The 27,776-nt window shown below is 36.7% G+C and overlaps 1 protein-coding gene across 5 annotated transcripts; it reads right to left on the bottom strand.

Annotated features, from left to right (window-relative positions):
- Positions 1–3,003: 3,003 nt before the first annotated feature.
- LOC123877645 (ileal sodium/bile acid cotransporter-like) lies at positions 3,004–26,946 on the bottom strand. Of its 5 annotated transcripts, none has more exons than XM_045924486.1 (12): positions 26,747–26,946; positions 13,813–13,989; positions 12,921–13,073; positions 11,951–12,084; positions 10,842–10,961; positions 9,910–10,084; positions 8,931–9,193; positions 8,172–8,358; positions 7,291–7,366; positions 5,550–5,563; positions 3,964–4,082; positions 3,004–3,097 (listed from the first exon to the last, which is right to left on the bottom strand). In XM_045924486.1, the coding sequence occupies exons 2-12, from the start codon at positions 13,973–13,975 to the stop codon at positions 3,071–3,073; spliced, it is 1,431 nt and encodes a 476-aa protein (XP_045780442.1). In that variant the 5' UTR covers positions 13,976–13,989; positions 26,747–26,946; the 3' UTR covers positions 3,004–3,070. The 5 variants fall into 5 exon arrangements, with proteins under 5 accessions (XP_045780442.1, XP_045780441.1, XP_045780443.1 ...); XM_045924485.1 differs by lacking the exon at positions 26,747–26,946 and adding an exon at positions 22,902–23,038; XM_045924487.1 differs by lacking the exon at positions 26,747–26,946 and adding an exon at positions 14,413–14,552 and having other exon boundaries at positions 5,546–5,563.
- Between the last annotated feature and the right edge of the window lie 830 nt (positions 26,947–27,776).

The raw sequence follows: 27,776 nt of genomic DNA, 5'->3' as shown, positions 1-27,776 counted from the left end.
TATGCCTGTGGTTTTCCAGATTTCCGTTAAAATATTCGGTCTTATGCGGTCTTAAATATTCACATACAAATCTTTGAGCCCCTGTAATTTTAAAACTACATATTTTTAGAAAAATATAAAACACCATAGGCGCAGATATTAGTTTCTAAAAATATGTCTGCAAAATTTCATGGACTTTGGTTGCTTAATATTCAAATGAAATTGGGGCTACGATTGTATGGAGTAAGTGACGGAGAGAGCCCTGTTAATTTCTGTAATTAGTTACCTACCTAATCTATTTACTAAAGTGATAGGGTTGAAATAAAGCCACATTTTCTCCCAAAACTTGTATTTCTCAACCATAAAATTGACATTTCACAACAAATACTGCTCTCATAACAACCTTGGTGTAAAAAAAAACAGCCTCTTCACATCTGTTTCAACTAAAAACCAGTCATGTGAAACCAACAACAGATAGACTCATTAATGCTTCTAATACATACAGATAAATGAATTAATATTTATTTTATGTCAATACATTACTTGACATCCATACTAATATTATAAATGCGAAAGTGTGTCTGTCTGTCTGTCTGTCTATATGTCTGTCTGTCTGTCTGCTACGCTTTCACGGCTCAACCGCTGAACCGATTTTAATGAAATTTTGTACAGACTTAGGATACATTCCGGGAAAGGACATAGGCTACTTTTTATCCCGGAAAAACAAACAGTTCACAACAGATTTGTATGAAATTTGATACCGAGGTAGCTTGTGTCCCTGTTATTGACATAGGCAACTTTTTATCCCGGAATATCAAACAGTTCCCACGGGATCTTTAAAAACCTAAATCCACGCGGACGAAGTCGCGGGCATTCTCTAGTAATAAATAAGTCAACGGCTTCTATGGACTGTGTACTATAATAGTGCGCGACAGATTGAGATGGCAACCAGGGATGGGACGCCCCGCACATCCGCCGCGCTAACCCGCTGCGGGTGAGCGCGGGTGTGCGGGGCGTGCCCCCATCTCATACCCCGAATGCCATCTCAACCTGTCGTGTACTGTAGATGGTTCAACCCAAACAACAATCTTTGAGAGCTCTTTACTCGCTTTTACTTATGACTTGATGTTCAATGGCATCGATTTTCTGTCTTTTCTCTAAACTAATCTTGCAGTATCTGTATCTTGTTCTTTTTAATATTTCAAAAAAGGACGGAAAATGAATAAAGACTATAATTTTTACAGCACTCTACGAAAAATAATAGGCTCACGACCGACACAAGTCACGGGTCTAAATTAAATTAAGTTTATCTGTCCTTTTCTTTATACATTGGTCAGAAAAAGATGCGAATACCCTAAAATTTCAGAATAATCAGTACCAGTGGTGCTTATTCTAACCTCAATTAAATTTTAGTGTGTTCCTATCCTTTTCTTACTAACGTAGTGCGAAAAGGACAGACATGGTTTGACAGGAATTTAAAGCTTCGTGACTTTAGGTGCCAGTCGTGAGCCTATATTGTTTATAGTGCACTAAAATTGAGTCTTTAAATTTAAAATTCATTTTGCGTCCTTTTTTAGCAATATTGAAAAGAAAAAGATGCAGATACTCTGAATTTAGTTTAGTGAAAGAATATAGACGACGCCATTTTGTTTAATAGCTTCATAGAGCACCATTTTTGTTTGGAATAACCCAACGAAGTATCGTAGCACAAGAGCGTTGAAATAAATAATTTAGCTCGTAAAATGTAATCATAAAATTAATGATAAGTTCATAAAAAAGCAAATACCTTTAAACCTTCAAGCTCGACTTAACATTCATAAATAACTATTAAAAAAGAATTAAGCAGAACGAAGAATGCAGAAATCACAATAAAAATCGGTAAATTAATTCAAATAAAAAAACAATAAATTAAATAAATAAAAAATCATATCCAATGGATAACTATTAAAAAAATATATTTTGTCCTTCAACTTTAGCAGGTGACTTTCCAAAAACCTACAAAATTTTAACGATAAAATTAACAACATTCAAACTCCATATTCACTTTAGGGAAGGCCTATGTCCAACAGTGGACGTCCACAGGCTGATGATGATGATGATGATTCTGTTTTTAAATGCATCAAAAATATAGTATTCAAAATTTTACCGCTTAGTAAGTTGATTGATTAAAAATGATTCAAAAATACTTGATTCAAAAACTTATGTGGAAGAACATTTCTTCCAAAAAAAAAATATGTTGTTTGTAATTGTTTTTTTTTTCTGTTTTCTTCTTACTGTGTTGTTATCCTTATATGTGTTTTTGTGTGCAATAAAGAGTTTCTATCTATCTATCTATCTATCTATATATTTGACAACTCTTCAGAAATCCTTGGGAATTCGAGAAACTTAGCCAAAACAAATGAAGGCTTTGCCAAGATATGTGTAGAATAAAGATAATTATTGTATAATAGTATCTACCCGTATTATAAATGTGAAAGTGTGTTTGTTCATTGGTTTGTCCTTCCATCACGTCGCAACGGAGCAACGAAGCAACAAAGTTGCTTATGTATGAGGAACTAAATTTCGTAATATTATAATTTTAAATGTTCCCCATAAATAATATTTTCCCAAACAAATATTTTCTTGCCACCTTTCTTATATTTTTAACCCCCGACCCAAGAGGCGTGTTATAAGTTTGACGTGTGTATCTGTGTATCTGTCTGTGGCTCCTAAACTAACGAACCAATTTTAATTTCGTTTTTTTTGTTTGAAAGGTGGCTTGATCGAGACTGTTTTTAGCTATAATTCAAGAAAATCGGTTCAGCCGTTTGAAAGTTATCAGCTCTTTTTTAGTTACTGTAACCTTCACTTGTCGGGGGTGTTACATATTTTTATTTTACACTTGTGTTTCTTTATTTTTATCTGACAGGTATTTATTATGATATCCAGTAGAATATTATTTACATATAAAAATACATACAATAGAAAAAGTATAAGTAGGCAGTAAAAGTGTTGTTATATTTAAGTCTTACTCTTATAACATCATTAAAAAATATCCTTAGAAAATAACGTATGAAAACTTTGTTCTTCTGAGCAGAATATGATGATATGGTTACGAAGATGAAGACCAATTCTCGTCCTAGAAAAGAAAACACAATATTTATGAAATGAATCGAAAGACACCACAAAAAAAAACGCGAAAAAAACCAAAAAAAAAAACCTGACTTTTCTAAAAGTTCAATTTGCAATGTATTGCAAATAAAACATCTGACTAATACTAAAGGTCAACGAACGTTGCGTAGATAAGTGCAGTGGTGCCAGTGCCCGAGTTTTGCACGTTATACATTGCGGATTTAAAAATACTGAATCACTCAAACTACAAGTATAAGGCAAATGGTTTGGTATTGGACTGTGTTTAGGCAGTATAATAATAGCACTAAGTTTTTGCTAGCGTTCTAATTACTAGGCCCGTTTGCCTAAATATATTAGGCAAACGGGCTCGCATTCTCACTTTCTGATCACATAATAATAACTTATATGTGATCACATAATTATCTAGACGCAACGATGTTTCCATCGAACGGCTAGTAGTTCAAGCAAGGGAAGAGGGCACCAGATCGCCCATGAGATGGACAGACCAAGTGAGGGCTGCGATGGACGTCCCTTGCAAGAGTACACAAGGAAGGCAGCTATCAGAGAGGAATGGAGACGCATTGCTAAGCGTGTCACAGCACTGCAGCTCAGTGACGACCACGACCACTCTGTCAAGAGCTAACGACAAAGAGGATCTGCACCGGTGCGTAGTCGAAATTTCACAGATATGTATAAACCCATTTGCCTCCTCGTTTCTAGGTAGAACACCTTTTCAGCAACAGTTTTCCCCTCATTGGTACCTCCAAGTCAAGCGTGAATAGGCATCTACTAGGCAAGCATGTTTCATCATCACTTGCCAGCGGGTTTGATTGCAGCCAAGCGCTAGTATATAAATTAAAAAAAAAACCAAACCTGTTTATTTGCTATCAATGGTAGCGACGAGGCCGGGCTGAGTGGTCTCGGATACTGGAGTGACGTCACAGTCGTCTCCCACGATTTTCTTGGCGTCGGCGGCGTTCCGGTTTTTGATGCTGTTTACATTCAATACATTACTCTTAATAGATCCTCGATAGCTCAACGGTTGAGGAGCGGACTGAATTCAAAAAGGTCGGCGGTTCAAACCCCACCCGTTGCACTATTGTCGTACACGTCCTGGCACAAGCTTTACGCTTAACTGGAGGGGAAAGGGGACTATTAGTCATGATTAGTATGGCTAATATTTCTTTTAAAATAAAACACTAAATTATATATCTTTTTGCACGAAAGATTGTATTTACAATTTTTCAAGGTAGCTATGAAGCATCAATTTAAACAATAATAATTAATATTATTATTATTGTCAGATGCCTTGGGGACAGAAATGAAACATCTCCTCGCTCTTTCATTTACTCTTATAAGTGAGCGAGATAGAATATGCCAGCTTTACTTTTATTAGGTGTCCCAGCATACCTCATGGTTTGATCTATAAACTGTTTCTTTATATTTTTTCCTCAAATATCTTTTTACGGCGCGGCTGTTAAGGACTAGCACATAATATTATTCTCGTTTTGCTCATAGTATAGGTTAAAGGTCCACAGTTAATAAATCGACTTTTGCAAAGTTTAAAGTTTAACCAGAACATAACTTTAACCACAAGTCATGCAACTGCACATAAATTGGTTAAATTAAACTAAAAGATCAGGCTAGGATTTAAGTACCTATAGTGTGAATTTAACCTAAACAAGAAAAACTTATATAGATTAAAATTCTTAAACTAACATTACAATACTGTTCCTTATACCCTCCATGCCCATACCAACGCAATAAGCGACCAATTACTGTTGCGTTAGAAACATGAGAAATAATTGTAACCATTTTGTGATGCTGTTTAGCATGAATTAAATTAAAGGAAAAAAATCAGTCAAGCGCGAGTCTGACTCGTACACGAAGGGTTCCGTACAAGATAATATACTTATTTTTTTTTTATTTAAACATGGCGGCCTTTTTGAAATTTTGATTATTTGGTGGCAAAACGAAGACGCGGCCATCATCTAGTATTATAAATGCGAAAAACCAATTTTAACAAAAGATACATACATAGATAGCTTGCATGATGCATCCCAAAGACTGACATGACTGTTTTTGTCCCGTAAAATCGTAGAGTTCCCATGGGATATAAAAAAACAACGCGAATGAAGTCGCGGGTATCATCAAGTCCAAACTATATACTAAATAGTATAAATGCGAAAGTGTGTCTATCTGTCTGTCTGCTAGCTTTTCACGGTATTTTGATGTTTGGTACAAAGTTAGCTTACATCCCGGGGACAGATATGGGCTACTTTTTATCCCGGAAAATCAAAGAGTTCCCACGGGATTGTTAAAAAACCAGGCGAACGAAGTCGCGGGCATCGTCTAGTTGTAAATATTTCTCATGTTCCCAAGTAGCTAAAACAGTGAAGCAAAAAAAAAAAAACAAGTTAAGCATCCCGCCACCATCCCGTATGGTATTGAATACGTACGCTTACATCCCCAGCTATGGCGTCATGATGGTGACATTATATGGAAAACGCAAAAAATACACACTCAGTGAAATTCAGTTACAAAAAAAAATTGGTAATAGGCATTAAAAACTGAGAAAAAGCATTAAAATAATTTTGCCGAACTTCTTTATTATTAAAAAATATACATAAAGTCAAAGTTAATAATTTTAATTAAGTATTAACAAAAAAAACGGTCAAGTGCGAGTCGGACTCGCACACGAAGTGTTCCGTACCGTCGTACAAAAAATAACAAGTTTTTAATTTTTTTTTTGTGATGTAAACAGATATGACACAGTTTTCAGATTTTTGCCTTTACTTGTGTTTTAAGACTGCCTTGCCAAATTTCAGGATTCTAGATTAACGGTATAGGTTTTGATTCCCTTGATGGGTTTTGACAGACACAACATACAGACAGATATCGAAGTGATCCTATAAGGGTCCCTTTTTTCTCTAGAGGATATAGAATCCTAAAAATAGGTTCAAGTATTAAATAATTAGAAAAAGCATTAAAATTGGCAGAAGTTCTTTGATAGTATTAATAATTATGTAAAGTCGACGTTAATAAATTAATAATTTTGAATAATATAGAATATTTGCTCAAAAAACCAATGAAATTTAGTTTTTCCTTCCTCGAACAAAACCTCAAATTGTCCTTTTCCCGAAAATAAGGGTCAAGGCACAATGATGCAGACATGCGATGCCACATGCCAATATGTCGTACAGCCAAAAAAAAAATCCCAGTCTTTTAAATGATGAAAAAAATATTAACCTATCTTTTTTAAACAAAAAAAAAAAACACCTACAGCTACATTATAAAAATGAATACCCATATTATGAGAATGATTTCCCAAAAACGTACACGTAAAATGCATTAAACATTTCGTTCCCTTAAAATTAAAAAAAAAAAACTTTGATGTTACTAAAATGGAAATATAAGCTTAACTTTTTTTTTTTTAATCGTAAAATCATAAAATAAATTAATCTTTTTTTCTTTTTTGTCAGCCCTAGCACAGACTACGGTCTATTTGGGCTGCAAAATTCCAAACACCAGTCTGTTTTTTATCTAGTGCTTTGGTCTATAAAAAAATGGTGAAAAATGTTTCTCTTTAAATTAAGTCTATTACTAAAAATAAATAAAAAAATAAAATAAAATAAACTTTCTGCCAAAATATCCCTTTGGGATCATTAGTTTTGTCACTATCCTTTTATCCATTATATTATATTTTGTCAGAATCCAGTATTGATGAAACTTGTGCTATGGTTCTTGGCAGTATGATCCCAAGAAAACCACCTTCCATTTAAAATGATCAATGGAAGGGGTCAAAACCAAGGCAACCAAATACAATGATACTGATTCTGGTCGCAACTAAATAGAGTATTTGCATCTTTTTCTTAACAATGTAATAAGAAAAGGACAGATAAACCTAATTTAATTTAGTACAGTCAGACCTCGAGACTTTAGGTGCCAGTTGCGAGCTTATAATTCATAGAGTGAACTATTTAGTCATTAAATTCAAAATTCATTTTCTGTCCTTTTTTAACAGTATTAAAAAGAAAAAGATGCAGATACTGTTTTAGTTTCGAGAAAAACATCAGAATCGACGCCATCGCATTGATTCTAAATTGGCGACGTAATTTTACTAGACGGTCCATTTTGTACGCAAAACAAACACAAAAAAATGTGCACATAATGTTGAAAATACAGAAAATGGGTACACACCATGCTTTGATCCTCTGGTATATGAATATGCAGATCATTGGACCTGGCGTCATAATTGCTATCGACACTGGAACCACTGGAAAAAGAACACATTAAAATGCAATTAATTTTTTATTTTTTTATTTATATTTGTACCAGAAAGTTGTAACAATAAAGATAAAAAGAAAGAAAAGTGGTCAGGGAAGCACTTATCTCTATAAGAGATCTCTACCAGTGACCCTTGGCAATGCGAGAGGTTGTAAAGGGAGTAGAATAGATACAGCAAAGATAGAAAGTATTCATTAAAAAAGCTAAATAGATATTATGTTATAATGTATAATATAAAAGTAAGTTATTTCAGGATTTAAGAACAATTTTATTAATAACACGCTTATGCCCACGTCTTAGTCCGCGTGGACTATACCAATTTCAAACCCCTATTTTACCACCTTAGGGGTAGAATTTTGAGAAATCTATTCTTAGCGGATGTTTACGTCATAATAGCTATCTGCACGCCAAACAGCCTGATCCGTTCAGTAGTTTGAATAGTGCGTCGATAGATCAGTCAGCTTTTCCTTTTATAGATCTTGAAAATTCTAATCTAAATCTTAGAATTTACCATTGCTCTGAAGATTCTGGCGAAATCCTATCCTCGAACGGATTGTTTCCATCAGCTTCGGTTGGTGATTTTCGATGTTATAAAATTTCCACGTGTTTGACTCCCTCAGCTGATCAGTCCACCTAACCGCCTTGTGAACGCTCTATTCTTTACCCTCCTATTGCTTTGATGGTCCATGAAACCCCATCCATTCGCCTCCAGAACATTTCGAACGCGTCTATTCATTGCCTTTTTTGCTTTGAAGAGTCCATCTTTCTCTGTGTTCTGTTATCTATTGAATTACCTGTAGTAATGTCAGCCTCAGGTTGCGGCAGCGCGTAGCGCAGCAGAAAGATCGCGATGCCAGTGTTCTGGATGCCAGACTCGATGGAGATCGCCAGCGCGTCGCGGTGTGGTTGCCGGAAGATACGCGCGACCGAGTAGCCAGCTAGGTAACCCAGCCAGGGTACGCCCATACCCGCTACTAGGATCTGTGGACCAAAACGATCTTAAAACAAGAGTACTACAAGTGTAAATTAAAAAATTATAACACCCCCGACAAGTGAAGGTTACAGTAACTAGAAGAGCTGATAACTTTCAAACGGCTGAACCAATTTTCTTGGATTACAGCTAAGAACACTCTCGGTCAAGCCACCTTTCAAACAAAAAAGCTAAATTAAAATCGGTTCATTAGTTTAGGAGCTACGATGCCACATACAGATACACACGTCAAACTTCTAACACCCCTCTTTTTGGGTAAAGAATTAAAAATAACTACCCATATTGCAAATCCGAAAGTGTTTGTTTACTAGTTTACCGGTTCGTTGGTTTGTTCTTCAATCACGTCGCAAGGGCGCAACCGGTCGACGTGATTTTTTTACGTGGGTATATTTAAAGACCTGGACAGTGGCTTAGGCTACTTTTTATTCCGGAAAGGTTAGACAGAACCAGATATTACATTTTCTTTAATAATTTTTTTTCAGATAAGTTAGCCCTTGTCCGCAATCTCACCTGGTGGTGTAACGGTTACAGTCTAAGATGAAGGTAGTTGTATCGCACTAACCTGCCATGTCATCAGCTCGAAGATGTACAGGTTGGTGACGATGGCGAAGGTGATGATGAAGAGCAGCAGCAGGGTCGAGAAGCCCTTCAGGATCCGCACCATGAAGGCGGATATCTTCGGCGTGAGCCTCTGCATCGCCAGACCGATCGCGAGTGGGATGAACAGGCCAATGACGAACATGCCGATACGGAAGTATGGCACCACGATGTTCGCGTTGGCAAACACCACTTGGCCGAGGGTGAATAGCCACGCTGGCATCAGACCTGGGACAATATGAGGGTGGTAATTATGGTGGTATTAGGTCGAATCGTTGTAATAAAACCGGCCAAGTGCGAGTCAGACTCACACAAAGGGTTCCGTATGTATGTATGTACATACTTTATTGCACCACAAAACACAAATGACAGGTTACAAAAAAAAAGAAAACTCAAAATGTAGCTATAAAAAGGCGGTCTTATTGCTAAATAGCTGTCCGTACAAGATAATATACCTTTAATTTTTCTTAATTTATGAGTATGTGGCGCCCATTTTGAAATTTTTATTATTTGTTGTTATAGTGGCAATAGAAATGCTCTGGTGAAAAGTTTGGACCATATGTATCTATAAAAGATTCATATTGCATGAAGGTATTCAAGTTATACATAACAGAACAGTGGAAACGTGGAATGGAATTAGGGGGAAATTCTTAAAAAATATTTTCTGGCCAAAAAATTCCAATTCCAAATCTCTATAGGTCATCGGAAAGATAGTTTGAAATCGATTACAATATTTGTACTCGGGACAGACAAACAGACTGACAAGAAAGCGAGTTAATAAAAACTTACGAATTAATAGAGACTTACGCTGGACCGATGACCTGAAGGTGGCGAGGAGCGGGTGGATGAGGAAGCCGGAGGACCGTGTTTGGTGGCGCGCTCTTGGAAATGCCTATGTCCAGCAGTGGACGCATACAGGCTGATGTAATGGAATGAGTACTTACCAAACGCAGCCAAAGTGGATATGGAAGTCATGGCCAGGGAGAGATCCAGGTTTCCCCCGAGGATGAAGGTCCAGATGTTGGAAGCTCCCCCCGCGGGAGAAACACCTGAGAAAAACATTCCCAGGCGCAAGGCTGGCGAGTCGGGAAATATGAGAAAACCGAGGCCGAATGATATCTGGAATAAAATAAATCTATTACTATGTATAATATGCTTACTACGAATGCCGTATAATATGCCATGTTTTTAGGGTTCGGTACCTCAAAAGAAAAAATGGAACCCTATAAGGGGTTATTACTAGATAACCCATAGAATTAGATCACTTTGTTGTCTGTTGTCTGTTCGTCTATCATGTCTGTCAAGAAAACCTATATGGTACTTCCCGTTGATCTAGAATTCTAGAATCATGAAATTTGGCAGGTATTATAGCACAATATATAAGTACTTATAGCAAAAGTAAAGGAAAAATCCAAAAACCGTGAATTTGTGGTTACATCACAAAAAAAAACTAAAATGTGTTCAAAAAAATAATTAGTATTTTCAACTATCAAAGTAAGATATAACTATACCAAGTGGGGTATAACATGAAAGGGCTTTAGCTGTACATTTTAAAACAGATATTTATTTATTTTTATGCATCACAGTTTTTGATTTATCGTGGAAAATGTCGGAAAAAATACCCGAGTACGGAGTCCTCGGTGCGCGAGTCAAACTCGCACTAGGCCAATTTTTATGGACAACTCACGCTTGACCAAAAAATTGACTATTCCAAAGTTGTTTAAACAAAAAAAGACCTTAAGTTTCCTAAGACATTTTTTCTGTATCTCTATGGTTTTGGATTTCCCATGCTGTCCTAATATACCTATATACATTTGTGTATATAGGTATATTAGGCTAAGATTATAAAAGAACCTATCAATATAGAAGGTCTTACCAGCGGCATAAACAAGTACTGTCCAGCCAGCCCGATGGCAGGACCTATGGGCTTCTTGAAGCAGGCCTTCACCGTGGGCCAATGCATCGCGCAACCGAAGTTTATGAAGATCAGGGACACCTGTGAATAATACATAGTACATTATTGTCCAAGCCGGAAATAAAACAATACGGTCCTAGACTCTAATATTATTATAGAGAATAATTAAACAAAAAATCATAATTTTCGCTTGGTAGGTATAATCAATCGCTTGGTATATTTTAATGTTGTAATACATTTATATTTATGAACTCAAAATTTTCTCCTCTTTCATTTCACACCCCACTCGATACAATACAAAAAAAAAAATTTTTGAGACCCCCACTTTTTTTCATGTCGTTTGGTCAATTTTTTTCGTATAAAATGTAGCCTATGTCACCTGGACCCTTACGACGAATCGATTGATACCTCATTCATCAAAATCGGCCCAGTAGTTCAGGCGCAACGGTGGAACACACAGAATCTGGGTACAAACATACATACCTACATACATACATAGACTGCTTAAATCAGAACCCTTCCTTTTGGCTTTGCCGCAGTCGGGTAAAAATCATAATTTTCGCTTGGTGTAATCAATCACTTGGTATATTTTAATGTTGTTACACATTTATATTCATGAGCTCAAATTTTTTTCGTCTTTCATTTGACATCCCACTTGATACAATAGCAAAAAATTTTTTTTTGTGTTTTTGGTGAAACATTCGTTGGTCAACAATTGTTTTCGTATAAAATATAGCCTGTCATGCGGTCCTTTACATCATCAATTGACACCTCATTCATCAAAATGGGCCCAGTAGTTTAGGCACTACGGTACACTTAGGAATACACAGAATCTGGATACAAACATACCTACATACATACATACTTTAAACCTATATATATACATACTTTAAACCTATATACATACATACATACATACATACATACATACATACATAGACTGCTAAAATCATAACCCTTCCTTTTGGCTTTGCCGCAGTCGGGTAAAAAAAATTGAAAAATATTTGTCGTTTATCGCGTTATAATCTAGTAGGAACACCGCCGATGGGAGTTAGGTCCATAATACTCACAAAAACAGCAACACTGGTAGTAAAGACGGTGTCGATCACTCGCACGGGTCGTATCACTACGAGCTGAATGGTCCCATTTCTTATGGGGAAAAGGGAACCGTTCCGACGCGCTTCCACCGTTAGATCTGTTCTACCTGAAAATGAAACAACACTTAGCCCTAATTCGCACCAGCGTTAAAAAAGCGTTGCGTTAAAACCCGGCGTTGCGCTGGAAACACAACAGTGCGCGATAAAAAAGCGTTGACGTGTGAACAGATACTTGGGAATTTTGTTCTATTTGAACTCTTTTTTAACGGACGTTAAAAAAAGCTCTCTTATGAATTAGGCCTAATTTGATACTCGTGGATGCCCGTGACTTGGTCCGTATGGATTTAAGTTTTCAGAGATCCCGTGGGAACTGTTTGATTTTCCGGGATAAAAAGTTGCCCATGTCAAATACAGGGACGCAAGCTACCTCGGTACCAAATTTCATACATATAGGTTAAGCGGGTTGGTCTTCAGGAGTCCCGTGGGAACTCTTTGGTTTTCCGGTATAAAAAGTAGCCTATGTCCGTCCCCGAGATATAAGCTAACTCTGTACCAAATTCCCTCAGAATCGTTTAAACTTTTGGCCCGTGAAAAGGTGGCAGACAGACAGACACATTTCCGTGTATAGTACGAAACATTAGTATGGATTAGCTGATACCCGCGACTTCGTGCTCGTGGATAAAGGATCTTAAAAATCCCGTAGAAACTATGATTTTCCGGGATAAAAAGTAGCATATAGCCTTCCCCGGAATGTAAGCTAACTCGGTCCCTAACCTTTCATCAAAATCGTTTAACTGTTGGGCCGTGAAAAGCTAGCAGACAGACAGACAGACACACTTTCACATTTATAATATTAGTATGGATATGGATGACACTTTTCGTGCATAAGTAAAAATAGTGCATTTTATCAGATTTTAATATATAATAGTTAACGAAATCTCACCTAAAAAGTGGCACTTGACCTTGAGTTGTCCTTCAAAGAGCCTGTTATCGAACTGTTCGTCCGTCAGATTGTCCCTGTTGAAGAATTCTGCCGTGGCCACGTGCGGTATCTGCGTTCTCACTGCGAATTGGTCCTTTGCTTGAAGATCAGACCCTGAAATTTTTTTACAAAAACTTTGGTGTCTTTATGTCGGGAGATGCGGAACTGGGGGCGGAAACTCCTTGCTCGGGCTATTGCTCGTATCTTGGGGTACTTGGACTATTTCAGCCCTTTTCGAAGTAGGTTGAGGATAAATCATAATATACCATTAATAACTCATGGCCCTATGATTGCCAGATGCCCCGTATTTTACGTGTCACCTCGTTTTTTCCAGGTATAATAATACAGAAACCCGTAATTGCGAAAATAAAATACGGGGCAAATAAAGCTTCAGTATTTTTTGCAAATTCAGCCAGAGCTGACTGACGAAACCAAACCCCTGGCGTTTTGTCTAGTAAATAGAATATTTTCCTGGTGCGGAATTGCATGGACCCATGGCGGATTTACAAGTTAAATGTAATTTTATGATTTTCATACATTTGAGACACAAAATAAAGAGCGCTGTTTCTTCAAACAATAAGTATTAAAAAAAATATCTATGTAAAACACTGTCTCCCGTATAAAAATCTAAAACCCGTATTTTTAATGCTGGTAACCCGTAAACAAAGAAATAGCAGGTGGCAACCCTATATGGCCCCGACTCGCTATGACCTTGATAATAAGCTTAGAATTCCTCAGCGATAGAGAGAGGCATACTTGGAGTACGTATCCTTTATCCTATCAGAAATGAGGAGTTTCATAGAGCACCGACATTGCTCAACATAACTAGGGGTAGTGCTATGTTAGGAGATACCTGACACGTTGACGTAGACGTCGTAGGTGTCATCCATGTGCATCTCCAAGGTCTCCGCGGAGAAGCTCGCCAGCAGGTCGGGCGCCGCCTGGCACAGCACCCACAGCGGACATAGCACCAGCAGGTAGATGACAATCAGGTGCAGCGGCCATATTGGACACATCTTGCTCGCGTACACTGGAACAACGAATAATCGGATTCAATCAATCAGCCTGTTTGCGTCCACTGCTGGACATAAGCCTTCCCGAGGGCGCGAAAGAAAGAAAAATTGTTTATTTGGTGCAACAAAAATAATATAACGTATATATACTCCAAATAAGGTATGATTCGTGGTGTGTGGTACCAAAATAGACTCCATTCAGCATTTGCTGCGCCTGTCAGGAACGCAGGCACAGCGCTGGTCTTACATACATACATACACACATACATAGACTGCTAAAATCATAACCCTTCCTTTTGGCTTTGCCGCAGTCGGGTAAAACATAACTTTGTTAAAAAATTCCATAGCATTACAATACCACAATAATTATAAACACTTATGATGAAAAATATCAAAATCATTATGTATTAAATTTTTAATCGAAAATCACTAGAACTCACTTTTGATAATTCGAAATTCCTCCTCTTAGATTACAACTAGTATCACAATTAGGTACTTATATTAATCACACAGACTTTAATTAATGTTACTTTATTTTCAAAATTATTTAGTAAATAAAGGTAATTTTACTGTTTTATTTGTAGTAAATAGTAGAGTAAATATTTTACAAGTAAATAGTAAAATATTTTAAGTAAAGATTTCCTCAATGTCTGTCTGGCTTGAGAGCCAGACTTAAAAGACATTATTTGAGGCACATTTCTTAACTTAATACTGTAAGAGCTAATGTACAGATTTTTCAATGTGTTTATTCCAGTTTAGACAAATAACAAAAAACAAACCTGTGACCTAACATTTAAATATAAAAAATACTTAAAACAAGTAATCCTAGCACACTCCCCAGCGCTTTCCGTATACCTAGTATGTTTGATCACACTAATATTATAAAAGCGAAAGTTTGTGTGTATGTGTGTGTGTGTGTGTGTGTGTGTATTTTTGTTACTCCTTCACGCAAAAATTCCTGGACGGATTTGGCTGAAATTTGGAATGGAGATAGATAATATCCTGGATTAGCATATAGGCTACTTTTTATCCCGGAAAATCAAAGAGTTCCCACGGGATTTCGAAAAACCTAAATCCACGCGGGCGAAGTCGCGGGCATCGGCTGTAACCCATATAACATGGCTTTGGTATGTAATACCAAATAGTGCCATATATTTTTTCGTGATCTCTGCCACTTGACAAATGTTCAAATGTTCATTCGAGTTCACGAATGTTTTTTACGAGTTCATTTCCACGATCAGCTGATTGTAGGGTTGTTGAAGTTTTAAACAAATTCTTTAAGTCCCCATATCTCGTAACAGCTATCACACTACGAGGCTCATTATATTCTGGTACATTTACACATCGGTCCTAACATCAGCTTGCCGGTATGTTGCGGGCATTATTATCTGCACCTTGTATATGTAGTTAGGTTCTCACTTGAATGTCAACAAATCATACTCAACTAGATGACGCCCGCGACTTCGGCCGCGTAGATTTAGGTTTTCCCGTGGGATCTCTTTGATTTTCCGGGTTAAAAATAGCCTATGTGCTAATTCAGAATATAATCTATCTCCATTCCAAATTTCTGCCAAATCTGTCTAGTAGTTTTAGCGTGAAGGCATACGCACACCCATACACACAAATTTTCGGCTTTATAATATTAGTGTAAAGTGTGATGAATTTTTTAAGCACGCATTAGAAACAAATATCTGTGTATGTAGTTTTCCAGTTCTTTTAATAATGCGCAGTTTTAGAGTTACATCTAAAAGATTAACATACAAATCTTTGAGATGGTATATAAAATACTAAGAACAGAACGATCATTTGCTCTTCGCCTATATAAAAATTAACTCTCATCAATCAATACACACTTAAGTCGTTGGAATATAGTTTAATATTGATGTGAAAAACGGTTTTTTTCTGACTGACCGTGGCCGGTGTCACGTACTGATAACCGTTGATAAGAAACGGCGAATTACGTTATTTAATTAACAATAAGTCGATTAATGTATAGAATTAAGGGCCCAGCTGTTATATCATGATACATTATACAATAGTTTGACAATAGAGGTCGAACTCATCCGGGATTTTTTTTAGTGATGTGCGTTTCCACAGACGCGGAGCTGGGCGGAGTGGAGCGGAGAAGAGCAGTGAAAAGTGGCAAGAGACTAGAGGTGCATTGAGCCTTATTCCGAACGAGAACTAGAGACAAGTTGGCGAGCAACAGGAGCGAGTAGGGATAGTTTCGTCGCTGGGCTATGAACGAGTGAACGAGTGTGCGAGTAATCGCCCGTCGTACATCGATTAACCCCTACGTATTGCAGACGCAGGCGTTACTTTGCTGAAGTCCAAGGGGTACAAAGAATCTCCCCCCCCCCCCCCCCCCCCTCACGAAGTAGGGAAGTAAGTATACAGGAAAAGCCAGCCATGTTGAGGCATAGTGAACTAGAGTGAGGGAATTCTGAGAATCGACAATATCACAAATATTAATCAAAATAGGTCTACCTGCGTCAAGTGTTCCTACTAACATTTGGAGTGACGTCGAGGCATCGACGTTTTGTCTGAAGTTCCTCAACTCTCGTGAACTGTGGTCGAGGGCAAGACTACATTTAGATTTCAGAGATCGATATACATCTGCCTCGTCCCAAAGACCGTATGGATATTATTATGTTTGGAGAAATGCCACTGTGGCGTTGCCTAAATAAAACGTAGAAAATTAGACACTTGAGGGGTTTCTCTGCGACTTTGTCAGGTTCATCGACATTTTTAACCGACTTCAAAAAGGAGGAGGTTCTCAATTCGTCGGGATCTTTTTTCCATTTTTTAACCCCCGACCCAAAAAGAAGGGTGTTATAAGTTTGACGTGTGTATCTGTGTATCTGTGTATCTGTCTGTGGCACCGTAGCGCCTAAACTAATGAACCAATTTTAATTTAGTTTTTTTTGTTTGAAAGGTGGCTTGATCGAGAGTGTTCTTAGCTATAATCCAAGAAAATCGGTTCAGCCGTTTGAAAGTTATCAGCTTTTTTCTAGTTACTGTAACCTTCACTTGTCGGGGGTGTTTTAAATTTTTAATTTACACTTGTTTATGTATGTTCCCCGAATGTTCCCCGATTACTCAAAGACGCCTGGACCGATTTGGAAATATATTCCGTAAATCGGAATAAAATCCGCAAGCCTATATTACATTTTTTTTTACTATAACAAATATTCTTTAATTATTCGTTTGTTTTTATTTCAATTTTGAAATAGAAAAATTCCCGCTGGACAATCTTTACCTAGGCTCTTTTAGATATCATCGGCCGCTGAGTGACCATAACATTTTCTAAATCGCTTACATACTGGTAATTTTGTATCAAACATTCTGACCAAGTCTTTTCGATAATGTAAAACTCGGGCGTGCGGAATAATTCGCTGGAAAATAACTGAATGCTCATAGAATTTGAAATGATTCAGATCAGCGATTTCAGATATATTTTTGCAACATAATATTCAGTTGATTTACAATAAGTTTGAAATTGTAAAGGTCTTAAACTTTCTCATTAATTCAGTACTTGTATTACGTAAAGGAACCTTAAAAATCTTATCAGATGATGAATAAAGCTATATACTGCATACCTTCGGTACAAGGACTACGTCGTATATGAAGAAAATTACAAAAAAAGTAAAAACGGGTCAAGTGCAAGTCGGGACTCGCACTTTTAGGGTTCTGTTTATTATGATCATCATATTTTGGGTGTACGGAATAATTATTTCTTTTCCGAGCTAGAACATCGCAAGAAACCGTGAAAGAAAAACCCAAAAATGTTCGTTTGTTTTAGTTACTGTTGATGACAATTTTATCAGTTCTTTAGTCTGTGTAAACTAGTACATTAATCTATGTTTCTGCGTAAGTCTATGACTTGTGTGTGCTGTCATGGCGTCTTTGTCGGATTTGATAATTTGTAACTCTAAAGATATTAAATACAAATAGTTATGATCTCAAGTTGTTATTATTTATTACGGTCTACAACATTCCTCCGGAGCAGCAAGAATAGTTACAACTTACAAACTATTTAATAAATCGTTGTTTTCAGTATTTGTTGTTTAAATACAGTATATGGTACATAATATACCGTAATTTCATATTCCTAACTAGTTTAGTTTTTGAATCAAATCCCGTCACAAAAATGGTCTAAATTCTAAAACTAACAACTTTGATAGCGCCCCATTTTCCTTATTTTTTAACAGGGCTCTCTCCGTCACTCGTTTCATACAATCGTAGTTCCAATTTCATTTGAATATTAAGCAACCGAAGTCCATGAAATTTTGCAGACATATTCTAGAAACTAATATCTGTGTCTGTGGTGTTTTAGATTTTTTTTTAAATATGTAGTTTTAAAATTACAGGGGCTCAAAGATTTGTATGAAAATTTTTAAGACCACGTAACTTTGAAACCGAAAATTTTAACAAAAATCTGGAAAACCACAGACATAGATATTAGTTTCTAGAATATGTCTGCAAAATTTCATGGACTTTGGTTGCTTAATATTCAAATGAAATTGGAACTACGATTGTATGAAACGAGTGACGGAGAGAGCCCTCTTAAGCTAAAACAATAAAAAATATATTTGTAATCATATCAATACATATCAATGAGCTCTAAAAATGATACCCCACATTATCGATTATACGGGCTATTTAGTTTGTTTGGAATAGAAGGTTAAATTAAGGAAATCTAAATTAAAACCAATGAAATATGGAAAACCCGCCTAAAAACGACGCCTTTTATCTATAACGGAGTCTTCCATAAGAGTCAATATTTAATCATTTCATTGAAAACACAATAGGTAGTTATTCATCATCCATCACACTCTTCAGTCTTAGTGTAAACTGTTAATAAAACGAGTAAATAGCTACCGTATAATAACAATTAACCTTTCCGGTTTTTTGCATAAATAATTGCATACATAACTATATGTATATACATTACATAGGTATTCAGGTAGGATTTAGAAACTTATGTATCACGTTATTTAATTAGGTATCGTTATTATATTATAGTACAACGAGAAACCCATGATACTTACACAGTTCCAAAGAACCGAACTACCTACTAAAAGTTTAACCATTTTTATGTACTTTTACCTACATTACAAAAAGTTTTCTTGAGTTTCTTCGGGTTAAAACACGATAGAAAGAAAGGTATTTGTTAAATTTTAGGCCACAGCGCTGTGGGAGCTAAAATTGTACTTTATTGCGTTGTTACCAGAGTCGCTATTAATTTAAACATCTTTTTGGAGTTTTTCTGTGATTTGATTGATAAAAGGTCTCTCGGATAAGGGGTACTCGAAGCGAAGGGTGAAGCCCAACTATGACGAATTATCTGCTAGCAACCGCCGAGTTTCTTGCTGGTTCTTCTCGGTAGGAACGGCATTCCGAACCAGTGGTAAATTATTTTGACGATTCAAAAGCGCTTGTAAAAGTCTACTGGAATAAAAATCTATTCTATTCTATTCTATAGCTGGTAAAGAAGAAAAATTTTAACTACTTTAAATTTTAATTTATTTCTTTTGCGTGATATACCTACTAGTTTTATGTTGTTGTTGTATCTTACGTTTCGTATATATAAATGCGAGGAATTAAGTATTAATTTATTATAATTACTTATTATAAAGTGATTTTTGTATCAGTGCATAGTAATTAGCTACATTGTGATACAGCATTGTTATTTTGTTATCAACTGGTAAGTAATAAGTAGGCATTTGGTAGCGAAGATAACCAAAACGTGTCTTCATTTATCGCGTTTTCTTAACAGGGCTCTCTCCGTCACTCGCTTCATACAATCGTAGTTCCAATTTCATTTGAATATTAAGCAACCAAAGTCCATAAAATTTTGCAGACATATTCTAGAAACTAATATCTGTGCCTGTGGTGTTTTAGATTTTTCTAATAATATGTAGTTATAATAAGATTTGTATGTAAATTTTTAAGACCGCGTAACTTTGGAACCGAATATTTTAACAGAAATCTGGAAAACCAGACATAGATATTAATTTCTAGAATATGTCTGCTTTCATGGACTTTGGTTGCTTAATATTCAAATGAAATTGGAACTACGTTTGTATGAAGCGAGTGACGGAGAGACCCCTCTTAATAGGATACAAACTGCAAACATGTGTAGATAACATTTTCAGATACAAGATTTGATAAGTATCTACCTATAGGGATGCAAACAACGAGATTTCAGTACGTAAACCTCTGTCCACGAGGAGAAGTTAGTATAGGGCTGTCTCTGTCATGTAATTCCATGCAAATGACAAAGAGAAAAAACTCAGTGAGCGTTTACCATTTTTAGTGACCAACCAATCACAAACGAACCTATATTTTTCGTAGTACTGTATTAAAGAACCTATGTTTAAAAAAATCATTTCATATACGTATAGCAATAGAGGATATTTCACATTCTGTGAAAAATTCCTCTCTCTACCCATTATGGTTCACGAGATAGACCCTGCTGACAGACAGACGGACGGACGGACAGCGGAGTCTTGGTATAGTAATAGGATCCCGTTGGCAGATCAGGATTCTTCAGGTACCCTAAAAATTACTATTTTTTTCGGTATGGAGTATGGACTATGGAATGGAAGTATGGAATCCTAATTACTTTTCAGAATGGAACTTACGTCGAAAATCGCATCGCAATGTAAATCAAAACAAAATTACCAAAACGGGGCTGTCCGTATCCCGTAACCTACGATTAAGAATTGACATTGACCTGGTGAACCTAGATATAACAGTTTCTTGTTAATATATCACCTACATTGTTCTGATAAGGGCCAAAAATAGTATGGTATACAAATTTCACCTAAACCAAGTTAGATTGAAGATTACCTAGTTAATCTGCACTTTAACTGGATGAGTTCACTAATAATAATTTGTGTTCCTACCTTCTTGAGTTTTTAACCCCCGACCCAAAAAGAGGGGTGTTATAAGTTTGACGTGTGTATCTGTGTGTCTATGTATCTGTGTATCTTAATGTGATAACTTTTAAGCGGCTGAACCGATTTTCTTAGATTATAGCTAAGAACACTCACGATCAAGCCACCTTTCAAACAAAAAAAAACTAAATTAAAATCGGTTCATTAGTTTAGGAGCTACGATGCCACAGACAGATACACAAATGTGTATCTATGTATTTGTGTTTGACGTGTGTGTAAGTTTGACGTAACACCCCTTTTTTTGGGTCGGGAGTTAATAAAGTCGCCAACCAATCACAAACGAAACTTTGTTGAATGTTTTTTGAAATATTTTCGAACTGAATTTCCCATTCAGTTTTTTATGGGTCATTTGTATGGGTAATCCCATTACGTAATCGTAACGAAGAGCCCTATACTAACTTCTCTCCTTGGATTAAAGTACAGGTGCGACTTCAGCGTAGGAGGAATTAAGTTTCAAGTCGCTTATGGGCTCATGGGAAGTCATGGCAAGACATAGTAAAAACATAACCTGAGAAGTGATGAAAAGTTGCGTAGGTAATAAGCAATCATGTATGAACGCACGTACGGGGTCTAAAATAAATATAACAACTCCACACCAAAATAGTCCTTATTTTGAAAGGTGTAAGGCCGAAAAGAGCATGGGAAGCTAGTACCTTGAAACCAACCTTTCTTGTACGTTTTTATGATAGCTCTACTTGTTGATTGCAATGAACTCCTTACATTCCTCACAAGTCGCACGAAGTTAATTACGCTTAACCGCTCCAAAAATGTTTTTTAAGTGAAAAAAACCGGCCAAGTGCGAGTCAGACTCGCGCTAAATAAATAAAAATCCGTTTTGGACCGTACAGGTAAAGCCCTTTCATATGATACCCCACTTGATATAGTTATCTTACTTTAAACATTGAAAATACTAAATATTTGTTCATGAACACAATATTTTAATTATTTTTTTTGGGATGTAACCACAAATTCACGGTTTTCGGATTTTTTCCTTTACTTGTGCTATATAAGACCTACCTACCTAACTGCCAAAATTCAAGATTCTAGGTCAACGGGACGTACCTACCCTATAGGTTTTCTTGACAGACACGACAGACGAACGGACGGACAGACAGAAAGACAGACAGACAACGAAGTGATCCTATAAGGGTTCCGTTTTTCCTTTTGAAGTACGGAACCCTATGTTTTTTTTAGTAAAAATGAATATTTCTTTAAATTGTTGGCGTGTGGATGAAGGCTCGCTAAGTTACAGACCGACGTGTTTTTAGGGTTCCCACCAACTATTACTAAAGCCTCCCTTGACCGTTCATCTGTCTACCAGCGGGCTGTATCTCGTAAATTACAATAGGTAGGGAGTTGAAATATTCACAGAATATATATTTCTGTTGCTGCTATAACAACAAATAATAAAAAAATAAAAAAGGCCGCCATAATAATTAAAAAAAAAAGTGTTTTCTTGTACGATGGTAAGGAACCCTTCGTGTGCGAGTCCGATTCCTCGCACTTGGCCGATTTTTCAAATTTTTGTTCCAGTGCGAACTCTTTGATTACCCGCAGGATAACAATTAACCCGTCTCCCAGATGCAAGGTAATTGTTTTAATGGTTGCAATTTTTTTTTCATCCTATATCATTACTTAACTTGGTAGCACGTGGAGTTTTAACATGCGAAATCTTTTACATATTTTCTGGGATAAGAATCATCAATCTCCTAGATGCAAGCTAAAATTGTTTTAATGGTTGGAAAGTTTAAAAAAATTCCATCCTTCATGATTACAAAATTATTTATAGGTATCTACTTAAGTTCTTGTTTGTAAAGGTGCGGCCCATACAATTTATGTAAAGGTAGAATAATATGCACATTGAGAACGGATGCACAATTAAAGTAAATACAGGCTGATTATATAAAATACCTAACAGTGTAATAGGTATTTAATATCTCAGGTTGTTATCATGTCATTAAACTCACCTAATCGAGTGACGCAACGAACAAACGGGCTCGGAATTAAAAGAGAAAGTTACACTAAAAGAAACCCAGCAACACACGCGAGACGGCAAGCGGCCGCTTGCATTTCAACGTCACTGCCATAACATAAAGTTCGCAGTATTCGTTTCGCCAATCGAATCGTATTTACACTGTTTAGCAAATAATACAGTCGAGGAACGCCTAAAGGTCTGGGCAGACGAGCGGTGTGCATTTGGACTTTTAAATGTTGTTCATCTAAAAGATGCCCAACCAACAGTCGTCTTGCAGAATGCAGTAGGAGTACAACTCCCTGCTAGCAATGGTCATAGCAATGGCGGGCAGCGATAGGTCTTGGAAAGAGGTAGAGTACTTCTGCGAAGAGGTAATGTGGCAGAAGGAGGCGAGGCAGAGCGCATAAGAGAACATGATTTGAGCTCTCATGCCATCCGTCGTAGAAGGGCATAGGCGTCCACGACTTCCGCCTACCCCCTTGGGAAGGGCTTCCGGGCAATAGACTCGAGCAGTGTCCTAGCCACATTAAAGTTTAGCTAGCTAGCATTTGATCGTGCATTTTGCAACGCCTTTGTATCAAATGCTATCAAATGCAATAAAACTACATCCAAATACAATTTTACAGTTCGCTTGCAGTACAAATGCAAGTCGTCTGTCTAGATTAAAACGGCTGTTACGTGAATATTGAAAAATTACTAAACCTGCGAAAACTTGCTTCGTAGGTATACCTGGTAAGTTTGTACGAAAACTTTGACGATTTTCATGAGTTTCGGCGCATTGTGGGTTATTAACTTATTGTAACATCCGCAAAATGGGCCAAACTTCTTGTTTTAAAGGCATAAGTTATTGATGTATCTACGAATTTTAACAAGTTGCCGACGGTATGAAGTGTGTAAGGAACTCCACATTCGAGAGCTATTATAAACTCTGGTCTCACAAAAGAAGTCGCACAGTTCTATCTATTCTATTTCACTAAGAACTTTCTCTTGCTGTACAAAACATTATTTGCCCATCTGTATGGTTACTAAACAGTGGCATTAACCAGTCCCCTCTCGATTCTCAAGATATCAAGGCTACCGAGTGTACCGAGTGGCGAGTATCGAGTATTGTATTCCCGAAAATTAATGCTCGGACAGATATAACGAGAAAATGCAAGCAATCCGATCAACACGCATACGCCAAGGCTTAGCCACATGAACTGCGATGGTAACTGGACGACAGGATGGACGTCAACACTGAACTAAATAAACAAATCCATAGTTACTATTATAAATACAGTAAATGCGGAAGTGTGTCTGTCTGTCTGTTACCTTTTCAGGGTCCAATCGGATGCTGACTCATCTTGACGTGCACAGAGATAGCTTGCATCCTAAGGACGGCAATAGGATACCTTTTATCCTGGAAAATCAGTGAATTTGATGATGAACCACAGGATTTTTAAAAAACTGTTTTAAATAATCTTGACTTATAGTGGAAATCGTGTTGTTCACAAAACAACTTTTAAAAGAATGGCATTGACAATTAATAATTGATTACAATTCAAATTTAATTTTAATTACCACTGCAATCCAATTAAAATTGAAACAGTATAAAATAAGTAATTACTGTATCATCATTCTTGAACTGGATATTTTATTTTAGGGTAATGTCAAAGATGAGATGTTCTACTATATGTATCTGTTTTCGTCCGCGTGGATTTAGGTTTTTCGAAATCCCGTTGGAACTCTTTGATTTTCCGGGATAAAAAGTAGCCTATGTGCTAATCCAGGATATTATCTGTCTCCATTCTGAATTTCAGCTAAATCCGTTCGTGGTTTTTGCGTGAAGGAGTAACAAACATACACACACACGCACGCACGCACGCACGCACGCACGCACGCACGCACGCACGCACGCACGCACGCACGCACGCACGCACGCACGCACGCACGCACGCACGCACGCACGCACGCACGCACGCACGCACGCACGCACGCACGCACGCACGCACGCACGCACGCACGCACGCACGCACGCACGCACGCACGCACGCACGCACGCACACACACACACACACACACACACACACACACACACACACACACACACACACACACACACACACACACACACACACACATACAAACTTTCGCCTTTATAATATTAGTGTGATAGCACTTGGGGATAATGTAGCTATCTATCCATGAAAGAATTTTCATCAGATCATTATATAGGTAAAATCATATAATTCAGTTAGTGTGGACCCGTCATAATATTGTTTCCATGCTACTTTGTAGATCACATTCAACAATCGAGCAGGATGTTTTTTGTACTTTACCCTTTTACAGTAATTGAATTTCGCAAAAAACATAATGAATTTAAAAATTCTATTTAAGTGCTTCATAAAATAAGTCTATTTTAAAGCATAGGCACTTTATTTTTTTTGAAGTAAAACCTCTTAGGCTTGACAAGATTGCTTAGGAGTATTTTTTTTCAATGTGATGCTAATGGTGGCCTTGCTTTATACATATCATAGGTCCATCATGCTGGAGGCCGTCTTACACTACTTGCTTAAACACGGTCTCCACTCAAGGACTTTCCAGCTCCAACGGCAATCGCCTCTACGACAGGCATGGCCTGCCCACTGCTACTTCAGCTTGCTAATAGTTTGGGCTATGTCAGTGACCTTGGCTCTCCTGCGGATCTCCTTATTTCGGATCTTATCCCTCAGGGAAACTCCTAACATAGCCCTCTCCATGGCTCGCTAAGCAACTTTGAATTTGTGGACAAGGCTGTTTGTCAGTGTCCACATTAAGTACCTACATTTCAATTTTTTTTTTAATGAAGTACTTAATCCCATGCATGCTCACATTTCAGTTTTTTCAATAGAAGAATACTCATATTAGTATTTTAGCTCTTAGGAATTCTTGGTAGGTAAACTGGTTTAAGATGCAGAATTAAAAGATTTATTTTGCTGCTAATTTATAAATTATCATCTTATCCAGTTAACAAATGCTATTTTATAATGTACACTCTTTTAATTTACACTTACTTTTACTTTACACTTTTAATTTATTTGATACATACAAAAAAGTCGAATTGAGACCCCACCTCCTTTTTGGAAGTTGGTTAAAAATAGGGTGAAACAAGAATTTAGGTCTGGTGTCAACCAAAGCAAATATGGGTGGAGATTTGTTCACCATTTGTGTATAGTTCCTGGTACAAGCTTTACTTTTAGATGGAGGGAAAACCATATTAGTCATGTTAAGACGTGAAAAATAAGGATAAATAAACATAATATAATCAATATGTTTACCTATATAGAATGTAAAATGGAGTAAGTTTGCTTCTAGGATATTTTAAAGAAAGAAAAAAAAACATAAAAAATGCATTTAAAATTAAAAGTATTGCATACTAGATGGTGCACACAACTTCATCCATATAGATTTAGGGTTTTCATAAGGGAACTCTTTAGTCTATGTCCGTCTCTGTGATATAAGCTTTCTCTGTACTTTCCATCTAAATCTGTTAAACGGATGGGCAGTGAAAAGGTGACAGACAGACAGACTTTCCCATTTATGATAATATAATATGAATTAAACAAAATTAAATAAATAAGTTTGGTAGGTAGGTACAGACTAATAGTCTCATAAGTGTTTAGAGAAAGTTATGTAAAAGATGCTCCTAATTCAAGGTTGTCTTAAATTTTAGATAAAGGTTATTTCATAACATTATTAATATTCATGTAAAAGAAACACACGACATAGCTCTATTGAAACAAAGAATTTAACTTTATGTTTAAACATACGCAGGTACAATCTTATAAAAAAAAGTAAGTAAATGAATTTAAAACTTACATTAACTTGTCCCACGACGTAACTTAGTTTTCAGCAACTACTTAATTGATTAAGTTAACTTATGTATGAAATTACAGGTACTTATTCTTAGATTCAATTGTAATACATGAGAATAACTTTTTATTTCAACATTTAAATTAATTTTAATAGTTGAAACATTGAATTAAAAATTGAAATGCCTAAACGCAGTGTGACCAGATTTAAATTGGTAATCCTGCTAATAACTAGCTGCTATTATGGAGGCGAGCTGTGTGCCTAGTGGGAGATTTTTAACCTATTCGATCGCGTAAAAGTTAACTGCGTTTTGTATGGAATTGAAACAGCGCCATCTTCTTGTCACTAGATGGCACTGTTTCAATTCCATACAAAACGCAGTCAACTTTTACGCGATCGAATAGGTTAAAAATCTCCCACTAGGCACACTGGACTAAAAACTGGTAAAACCTGCTATCCGTTTTGAAAAAATGCTAATGCAATCAAATCATCATACATTTTGTAGGGAAATATAATATAAAACTCCTAACTCATTGGCCCCGCTTTTATTGTCTTTCTCTAAACTAAAATAAGATAAGCTGCATTTTTTGTTATATTTCTAGAAAATGATGGAACAGACTCTTTTTAGTGCACGCTACTTTAAAAGTTTAAACAATAAGCACGCGACTGGCAGCTAAAGTTACAAGGTAAAAGGTTTGACAGTTTTGAATTAAATTTAAAATTGTCAAACTATGTCTATCCTTCTTATATTACATTAGTAAGAAGAGGATGCGAATATTCTAAGCTGTGCTTAGAATCAATACCATTGTTTTCATTTATCTTAAAGTTGACTGAGGACCATATCCTACTAAAATCGGAGGATCCTGCTAAATTTGGTCACCCTAATAAAACGTCAAAACTGTGACAGTGACATTAACAATTCTGTGCTGCTGTGCTGGGTGCATGAAGCCAGAAGCTGCATGCTAGTGTAAGTGTCAAAGGCTTTATCGGGACTTCGTCTGTGTTGATGTTAGCTGGCGGGCGTGCTCTGCCTTTT

This window comes from Maniola jurtina, chromosome 24 (assembly GCF_905333055.1).
Source record: "Maniola jurtina chromosome 24, ilManJurt1.1, whole genome shotgun sequence".
NCBI classification, from domain to species: domain Eukaryota; kingdom Metazoa; phylum Arthropoda; class Insecta; order Lepidoptera; family Nymphalidae; genus Maniola; species Maniola jurtina.
This window is presented reverse-complemented; position numbering and strand designations above follow the sequence as displayed.